The sequence below is a fragment of the Vidua macroura genome, chromosome 17 (assembly GCF_024509145.1).
Source record: "Vidua macroura isolate BioBank_ID:100142 chromosome 17, ASM2450914v1, whole genome shotgun sequence".
In the NCBI taxonomy this organism is placed as follows: Eukaryota; Metazoa; Chordata; class Aves; order Passeriformes; family Viduidae; genus Vidua; species Vidua macroura.
Genome location: NC_071587.1, coordinates 6997510 through 7007076, shown reverse-complemented (window position 1 = coordinate 7007076; position 9567 = coordinate 6997510). Strand labels below are relative to the sequence as shown.

The 9567-nt window shown below is 47.9% G+C and overlaps 2 protein-coding genes across 2 annotated transcripts; one reads left to right on the top strand and one right to left on the bottom strand.

Moving 5' to 3' along the window:
- SNRPB (small nuclear ribonucleoprotein polypeptides B and B1) lies at positions 1-2400 on the top strand. The gene is made up of 7 exons (XM_053992887.1): positions 1-96; positions 203-354; positions 714-825; positions 1081-1233; positions 1588-1726; positions 1880-2005; positions 2217-2400. Exons 1-7 carry the CDS (start codon positions 94-96, stop codon positions 2252-2254), a joined length of 723 nt encoding a protein of 240 aa, XP_053848862.1. The 5' UTR covers positions 1-93; the 3' UTR covers positions 2255-2400.
- A 450-nt stretch (positions 2401-2850) lies between these two features.
- Positions 2851-9324, bottom strand: DDX27 (DEAD-box helicase 27). The gene is made up of 21 exons (XM_053992847.1): positions 9066-9324; positions 8848-8982; positions 8686-8745; positions 8259-8409; positions 7845-7891; positions 7601-7687; positions 6736-6841; positions 6481-6654; positions 6033-6183; positions 5780-5879; positions 5530-5671; positions 5302-5455; positions 5107-5188; positions 4854-5031; positions 4610-4716; positions 4363-4468; positions 4167-4261; positions 3940-4066; positions 3616-3700; positions 3348-3422; positions 2851-3068 (listed from the first exon to the last, which is right to left on the bottom strand). The coding sequence occupies exons 1-21, from the start codon at positions 9261-9263 to the stop codon at positions 3053-3055; spliced, it is 2376 nt and encodes a 791-aa protein (XP_053848822.1). The 5' UTR covers positions 9264-9324; the 3' UTR covers positions 2851-3052.
- Between the last annotated feature and the right edge of the window lie 243 nt (positions 9325-9567).

Below are 9567 nucleotides of genomic sequence, written 5' to 3'. Positions count from 1 at the left end.
TAGCAGCTTCCGCCGGGGCGGGCGGGGTGCGGGGAGCGAGGGAGCGCGGCGGGAGCAGCGGCGGCGGCGGGGGGAGCACCGAAAGCCGCAACCATGGTGAGCCGGGCGGGCCCGCGGGGCGGGGGGCCGGCGGTGCAGCGAGCTCCGCGCCGGGCCGGGCCGGGCCGGGCCGGGCCGCGGGTAACGCGGCGCTCTCTTTCAGACGGTGGGAAAGAGCAGCAAGATGCTGCAGCACATCGACTACCGCATGCGGTGCATCCTGCAGGATGGCCGCGTCTTCATCGGCACGTTCAAGGCCTTCGATAAGCACATGAACCTCATCCTCTGCGACTGCGACGAGTTCCGCAAGATCAAGTGAGCGGTGGGGGGTGCCCCCAGCCCGGCTCCCCAGCGTGGGGGGCTCGGGGTGAGAGCCGGGACAGCGGTGGGACAGCGTGTGCTGGCGGCTCCTGCAAAAACAGCCATGGGTTTAGTCTCTTTTGTCAAATCCCCAAACTGCCAAAGCTTATAGGACCCTTTGTTTCACTTCTTTCCTAATAACCAACATATGTGATGCCATTTGTAGCAATTTAGATTTCTCTGTGTATTTAGTTTGAGGCATATAAAAACGTGCTCATCTCTGGAGGTCATATATTCTGTTGTAAGCTCAAAGAGCAGCATTCATTCATTCATTCTGTTTTTCCTTCTGTTTTGCCATTTGTTTTTCTCCCCAGACCTAAAAATTCAAAACAGCCAGAGCGGGAAGAGAAACGAGTCCTTGGTCTTGTGTTGCTGCGAGGGGAAAACCTGGTGTCCATGACGGTTGAAGGACCACCTCCAAAGGATGTAAGAATGAGCAGAGAGCTAAGGAAAAAAGAAGGGAAATCTGATGGATTTGCTTCTTTGCTTCTTAGGGGAGCGCTACTATTGTATTGTTGTAGACTTACAAATGCTGTTGTGCCTAGGTCCAACAAACTTCACTGCAGGAAGCTCTAATTCCTTTGTGGGCTTGGACATTTCGTTAGACAAAGGAAGGCTGTGGGCATCTCTAGGCTCTGAGGACTTCTGATAAATCTTTCTTTTTGGGGGTTGTGTTTTCAGACTGGAATTGCCCGGGTACCCCTCGCTGGAGCTGCTGGAGGACCTGGCGTTGGGAGAGCAGCAGGGAGGGGAGTACCAGCTGGTACTCCCATGCCACAAGCTCCTGCAGGATTAGCTGGCCCTGTCAGAGGAGTGGGAGGACCATCCCAACAGGTGAGATACTGTGACCCATGTGGCTTTTATTTTTTGGTACCAGCGCGATGCAAGAAATTGGTGTAGTGGAAGAACTGTAATCTTAGTTTCACCAAGTTTGAGTCTAGCAAGGCTTTTTTTGGTATTAGATCTCTCTAGGTATTGTCCTGTATGACAGGAGAAGAGGGTTGAAAAGTGCAGCTTTTCACACATAATTCAAGTGGTATCCATTGAATTGTATTACAGGTTGTAGTGTTATTTGGTAAGTTAAGAGAAGACTGGTGTAATTTTCTGAAGGGGAATTTCAATGTTACTTTTTAGTTACTATGATAAAGCAGGTGCTGTTTTTTCTGAGTCTATTTGTTTTGTCTACAGGTGATGACACCCCAGGGTCGTGGAACAGTTGCAGCTGCTGCTGCAGCAGCCACTGCCAGCATAGCAGGAGCCCCAACTCAGTACACACCAGGGCGTGGGGGTCCTCCCCCACCCATGAGCAGAGGAGCCCCTCCTCCAGGTAGGAATTACTCTGTAGAGCTCATGTTTTGTTGCAAAATTGGTAATCTGATGAAAATCTGGTATTGTGGGAGATATCCTGATACCCAGCTAGTGCCTTGAATATTCAGCTGGATTTCTGGATTTACATGATTGTTTTTTTCTCTGGCTAAAGGAATGATGGGACCTCCTCCAGGCATGAGACCACCAATGGGCCCCCCCATGGGAATGCCACCTGGCCGAGGGGCTCCGATGGGAATGCCCCCCCCAGGCATGAGACCACCACCCCCAGGAATGAGAGGTGAGCAGAGGTTATCCCATCTGCCACGGGGCTCTGAGAAGCTGTAATATAATGTTTGAAGGGTGATGCATTTCCGTGTCTCCCTAGCTCTGCTAGTTGTCATATAAGTTCTTTGGTGCCAAAAAGGGGTCCTATGGCTACTTTGAGCATGGGGGAAATGTCTTTTCAGTTTAGTGTTGCTTTTCTCTTCAACTCTTTCCTTTATTCCCAGGACCCCCTCCACCTGGCATGCGCCCCCCAAGGCCATGAGAGTTCTGTGATGTACCTCTGAACAGGGAGAAGAAGGAAGGGGATACACTGAGCAGTATCACCTCAGACCTTTGCTATATATATTTTATATCTACTGCTGGTAATGTTTGTCCTTTTTAATAAAGCTGGGAAACCTACTAGGAGGAGTCACTGTTGTACTGGTCTGTTTGTGTCAAGGGTGCAGCCATTGCTTTTTACTGCTCCACACTGGTCATCCCAGGAGAGCAGGCTTGAAGAAAAAAAGCTTAATTTGTATAGATAGAAATTAACAGTTGTTTTGTTTATAGGAATTATAGTATAGCAATGAAATTTAACATGGCTGATGGAAAAAGAACAGATTGGGAGAGTGGAGATGGTAAAAAATTAAAGAAAACATCTTTGTGACAGGTAGTTTGAAAAACTTCTTTTCCTATTATAGAAATAGGTTCTAAACCACAAGAGTATTTTTTCAGCTCTTAATTATTTGAGATCACAGAAGTATATGAGCAAAACTTCATTCAGTCTTTGCCTTAAAGTTATTATGTACATGAACTAGAAAGATGTAACATATTCCAGCTCTCAGTTGTTCTAGCCATCCATAAAACAGAGTCAACATCTTACAAGAAAAATAATCCTTTATTTCATGGGTTGCTACACATGATTTCACAGTCTTCAACCAGGTAACTGACAAACATCCCAGAGCTATTCCACAACTTGAAGAAAAACTTCAATTTTACTGAGGTTGTCTCCTTGCAGTACTACAAAATCGAGGGCCTGTACAGTGTGTCTGCGATTACCCATTTGGTAACAGTTCTTACTTCACTTTCTCTTATACCTGCAAGAGAAGGTAATAGAAATGATATTACTCAATGAGCCCAACTTGCAATGACAGATGAGGAGCAGCACTGAGCATTTTCTAGGCAAAATGGTCTCCCAAGTAGAAGCCTAGGAAACTGTGTTATTAAAGGCACTATCCTTGATTACCCCCAGCATCAGACCTGCAATAAGAGGGTACTGCACACCTTTTAGAAAGGGCCTTCCAACAATGACAAGAGGAAGAAGAAAGCAAAGAAAAATCCCCAAAACTTGAACAAGAAAGTAAAGGGAACTATACCTGGACTTGGATTTGAAATTTCCTCCTTTCCTGCGCTGGGCAATACCCAAGCGTTTTCGATCTTCAAATGATGGGCTTTTGAGAGAGAGGGGAGGGAGGAGAGGTCAGACATGTCACAGAATTTTATCAGCAGGACAGGCACTTCTCAAAAGAACCCTGCCCCAATTTCAGAACCTCTATCCCCAATATCACTACCCCTGAGGAAGTACAGAGATGCAAACAAATTCTCATTACTGCAGTCTGCACTAACGTAGACCGCAGACCTTACCCGGCACGGTACTGCTTCAGAGCCTTCCTGCTTGTGTTGGTCAGCTCTTCATCAAACACAGACACTTTTTTCTTCTTCTTGGGACCTAACAAATAATAAGAACACTGGTTGTAAACAGAAGGCCACGGCATCATCACAGTACTCCTGAACACAACAATTAGCCTAAGCATGAGGCAAAACACTAAAAATATGGACCCTGGGCCAGCACTTGTGGTCATTCCTTCAAAGATCACTGCCTCTCTCTATACAAACTAGAATAATGTATCTATTTCTAGTAAAAGTAAGTGACATAAAGTAAGTTATCTGTAAAACAAAAGTCTCTACCTGCTGGTGCTGCTGCTGGTTCCTCTTCTGGCAAGGCTCTGGCTCTCTTTGCTCGGCGATTCCTCTTTGCCAGCCGCTCAGCATACATTTGAGATTTCAAGATCTCAAACTGTGACCTTTCCTCTGGCTGAAAAGTGTTAAAATACAAGTTTTGGTGATGTGAAGTTTTGCTAAGGGAAAACTATGATAGTCTGCCCAAGGTCCCACTTGTCCACAAATGAACTCACTGTCATTTGGGCTTTTTTCTGTGTGTCCTGTACAAATTTCTTCCTTTTCTTTTTCCCTCGTAATGCTAGGTCAAATTCCTGTAGGGCTTTAGCCACTGGAAAAAGAAAGAAAAACAGAATAAAGAATCTCTTAAAGCACAGAGCACAGGCCAGCTGTGGCTATAGGACTGACCATGGCAACGGTGTCATGACTCACATTTCTCTTTCTTCCTCTCCTCACGGGTCTGGAACCAGCTCCGCTCCAAACTCTCACTCCCAGTCTCTTTTTTTCCAGTCTCCAGCTGCTTCTTTGCCTTGTTGATCTGTGATAATTCGGGCAAGATGTGAGCTCATGGTAGCTAAAAATTACTCCTCTCTTCCTTTTCTAAAATAGGCAGGTTAAGTACACCTAGGGTAACCTCATAATGGACTGTATCACACCAGATACTAAAAAAATTGCTTACCTGGGCCTCTGACTGCTGCATCTCACGTTCCTCACGCTCCAAGCAGAGAACTGCATAGATATCTTTCTCTAGATTCTCAATCTTCTCCCGAAATTTCAATATGACATCTAAAAACAATACCATATGAGAGGCAGCTCATGGGAAGTCCATCTTGTTTTTCAGCACCTCCTTTAGTGTCCCTCTGTACCACGATATTCCCTGTGTATTCTCTCCAGCTCTTTACCTCAGTAAAGGTACCACATACCTTGGGGGAGGATTCTGGCTTTCACTGGTGTTTTAGCAGTCTTGACAATCTCCTTCAGCATCTTGCGCTCTTCCTCACCCACAAGTGAAACTGAACGACCAGCCTTGCCTGCCCTGGCTGTCCGACCCACACGGTGGACATAGTGTTTGATGGTGTTAGGCATGGTAAAATTGATTACCTATAACAGAAACAGCGCTAGTAGGGAATCAACATGAAATGCCTCATTAAAAAGCTCAGCATTTCAAATACTCACAGTTTTAACACCTTCAATATCAAGTCCACGTGCAGCCACATCTGTAGCTACCAGGATATCAATCTGCTCATCCTTAAAGCGCCTGAGCAGAGAGAGCAAATGCATTAGCAATGAATGTAGTCATCTACTTCCACCCTAAACTTCCAGCTGGGAACTTCTTTTTAGCCTAGGCTTGCTAAATAAGCCTGCTAATACCTGAGTGATTCCAGCCGCTGTGTCTGAGAGAGGTTCCCATGAAGCTCCCCAACCCGCAGGCCCATCAGTCCCAGCAGGATGTGCATGCGGTGAGCTTGCTTCTTGGTCTGGGTGAAAAGCATCACATGATCTTGGAAGGTTCGTGTCAGCAGAGCTAAAAGAAAGTCCTCTCAGAAGCCTGCTCCATAGTGACTCACTGATTCCAGCTTGCCTTGGCTCATCACTAACCTGTTACAATGGCCTCCCGGTCCCCCTCCCGGTTGGGTCTGATCCGGATAAATTCCTGCCGCAGGAAAGGTGCAACATCTGTGTTGCTGTTCACGAAAATTCGGACGGGATTTTTCAGGGAAACGGAAGCCAAATCTTTCACCTACAAAAACAGGTTAAGAAAAAACATCCACATGATTTCTGGTAAAAAGACCTGACAAATTCCCATTCAACTTCCTGCCTTGGTATGTTTCTCAGCAGCTTGTCTTACCTCCTCAGTCATTGTGGCAGAGAAAAGCATTGTCTGACGGTGGTGGGAACACAACCTGATTATTTCCTTCATCTGTTCCTCAAAGTATTCATCCAGCATCCTACACAGGAGAAAAAGAGCAAGGTAAGGCAGCTTCACTTGGGCCTGGCCAAGAAACATCACATAAGGCAGAACAAGGACAGCCTGATAGCGATAGCCTGGAGAAAGGAAAACAGAGAACTCATGTTTTTCATTGCTGTCCTGCTTACCCTACCTGTCTGCTTCATCCAAAATCAGCACCTCAACGCTGCTCAGGTGGAAAGAAGGGCAGTTGTGGAGATGATCAATCAGTCGCCCAGGAGTGGCAATAAGAATGTCTGGCCCTGAGCGCAGAGCAGCTTCCTGGGTCTTCACATCCAGGCCACCTAAAGAGAGGGAATACAGACTGCTGACCCCACAAGCACACTGCTGCAGAGTACAGGGATGCAAACTGCCTGAGGAATAATAAAACTACATTCAAAAACAGAAATGACCCCATATTTTCTTTCTCAGAAGCAGGTACACAAGTACTGCACAACCCTGGAAAGCAAGATTTTAAACTGCAATATATCTACTAGAAGCATAATAACCATACAGCCTCCAGTTTTACAACACAGAATTCCCAGTTCTGTATAGTGGTTTACAATGAGCTGTACAGTTCACATAAATGACTTAACACTCACCTACTGCCAGGCAAGTTGTGACACTGCTGAACTGTGCCAGCTGTTTTGTGACAGAGTGCACCTGAATACCCAGTTCTCGTGTTGGCACCAGAACCAGTACACGTGTTATTGGAGCCTGACGAGGTTTGTAAATCAGGCGCTCAAGGACAGGCAAGATGAAGGCAGCTGTTTTACCTGAAAAACAAAAAATTAAGAAGGGTTACCAATTATTGTGAATAGCTAATTCTCAGAGCTAGTGCTCTGCTCAACCCCTACCTGTCCCAGTGGCAGCACAAGCACAAATATCTTTTCCCAGAAGACCCACTGGGATACAAGCCTTCTGAATCGGGGTTGGTTGCTTGAAGCCAAGAGCTGTGATTGCCTACAAAGGAGGGAGAGCAATTAAACTCTGTCCCTGGTATGGCCACACCTGGAGTGCTGTGCCCAGAGCTGGGCTCATCACTACAAGACACACAGACATACTGCAGAGAGACAAGCAACAGGCTACGAAGATTATGAAGGGCACCTCACATCTGGGGAATGGCTGACAGAGCTGGGACTGCTGAGCCTGGAGAGGGCTCAGGGGGAAACTTGTCAATGTCAATAAATACCTGAGGGGAGGGTGGAAAGAGGATGGAGCCAGGCTCTGTTCAGTGGTGCCCACAGACAGACGCAATGGGCACAAACTGGAACATGGTGATGTATGTGTTTAGTTCCCTCTAAACACCAAGAACCACTTTTTCACCTCAAGGGTGACCAAGCACCAGCACAAGGGGCCCACAGAGGTTGCAGTCTCCAGCTCTGGAGATATTCAAAGCCATCTGGACACATTCCTAAGCAGCAACTCTAGGTGGCCCTTCTTGAGCAGGAGTTGGACAACATGATCTCCAAAGTCCCTTCCAACCACTCTGTGACGAGTCTTGCTCAAGATGGTGCTAACACATTCAATCTTTGATTGACACAATCAAAGAATAGCTTCCATTAATCTATAATAACAGCTTCTAAAGGACTATCACACTACCTCCCAAATGATTTGTTAGAGAGGCTGCAAAGCAATGAGAAATTTGACAGTTCTAATTGGTGGCAGGGAGGCTGTACAACATTCTCAGAGTAACATGTAATAGATCAGCTAGGTAAATACCTTCAGCAAAGGTCGTGAAAGATTCATGTCCTGGAATGACAAGTTATCATCATACTGAGAGGCATCTTCAAAAAAGCTCTCTGCTTCCTAGAAACAGGAACAACAACAAAACTGGAACAACACATACAGCAACACAATATGTTATCAAAGGGCTCTGGGCTGGTTTTTGAGCTACGATTTGTTAACCAAAGCAAATTCCTCAATAAGAAATTCTGGAGGAATTTGACTCATTTTTAACACTTACCACTTCTCCCTTTTTTGATTTCTTCTTTTCCTTCACTTTGACCTTATCTGCAGAGAAAGAGAAATGTGACAGGAATTAGGAAGCACAGCTAAACCCAAAACAAGATGAACTATTTTCACCTTATAATCTCATACTCTTTGCTCTCAATTCAGATATTGAGGGAGAAGCCTCAGAAACAAGTAGAGACATGTAATGGGGTAAAATTGATGAGTAAATATCCTTGTTCCAGGATGAGATCAATTATGGCTATCATTCAAAATAAACTTGATTAAAATCAGAAGGAATGTTGCAGAAGGCAAACAAAATATAAAAGGTGCTCCTTGCCCACTCCCAGCAAGGCTTCACTTCAGACTTTTCTCCAGTGAGCCAACTCTGTGTCAGATTCACAGCCGTCTCTGTGTGTACTGCTGATACCTGCTTTTGTGAAGATACTTTCATCATCCAGTGAATACTCAGACTCCACATCTTCTTCATCCCTACTGCAATCCTCATGCTCCTTTTTGGTTTGATCATCTTCAGCCTCTGCATCCTCATCTTTCACTTTTGCTTGTTTAGCTTCCCTTTCCTAAAAAAAGAAAATAAAATTCTATGAAAATGTTTTTAAAAGGATGAAAAAGAAACTTCAATCCTTTGTGAGTCTGTGTTTTTTATTATGAGCCCATTCACAAATCCATGGTTTTGCATAACTTTAATCACCAATAATTCTGCAACCTCATCCATTCAGCAACTCATCACATGTGGCAGCAAGCCGAGCCGAAGTGATGAGCTGCAGCCAGAGCACCGTGGCTGAGGGAATGGCCAAGCACATACCAGTCTTTTCAGCAATGAGAAAAACCCTGACCTGCAGCTTCCTTTTCTGTCTCACTTTCTCAATCTTCTCATCCAGCGTCGTAGCTGCTTTCTAGGCAGAAAATCACAACAGGAGAGCTGTAAGAGGAGCCCAGGAGAGCAGTGGGCGCTGTGGCCTCTGGCACCGCAGCTCCATCCCGGCCTCAGGCCTCACCTTGCCGCGGAGCTGCCGCAGCGCCGCCGTCCAGGCGTCCTCCCCGCCGGCCTCCGCCTCCCCGAACACGAACTCGGCGCTGAAGTCCCCGCGGGAGGGTCCCCGCCGCCTGGGGCCCGGCGCCCGCGGCAGCTCCTGCGGTAACAGCCGTGAGCAAGGACCGCGGCCCGGCCCCGCCGCACCGCCCGGCCCGCGCCTCCCCGCCTGCCCGGCCCCACCTCCTCATCCTCGGAGTCGCCAGATTCCGAGTCCACGGGCACCACGTCCCCCTCGGCGATGGTGCCCACCAGGCCCAGGCTCTCCAGCGTGGCCATGGCCGCGAGCCGGAACCCCGCGGGACACGCGTGCGCTGGGCCGGGCCGGGGGCCGGGCCCGGGCGGGTGGGCAGAGCCGCGGCTGCCTCCGCCCCGCAACATCGGGAAAGGAAACCGAAAGCAGCCGTGCCGGGGCCGGACAGGTGGCGGTGCGGTGTGTTTTCCATCCTTTGCGGTTCCCCACTCCTTCAATTCGCTTCCCCTTCTCTTCGCTTCCCCTTGCCGCGGGAGCCGGAGAGAGAAAGACAAGCTCCGTTTCGGGGGCGCTGCCCGCCGCTGGCGAGGGGCGGGGGCTCTGCCCACCGGGCGGGACTTGCGGGGAACTGGAAAGTGAAACTTTGCGGGGAATTGGAAGGGGGAGCGCTGGTGTGTGCCGGGGCAGACGCGGCGGCTCCCGGGCTGTGCG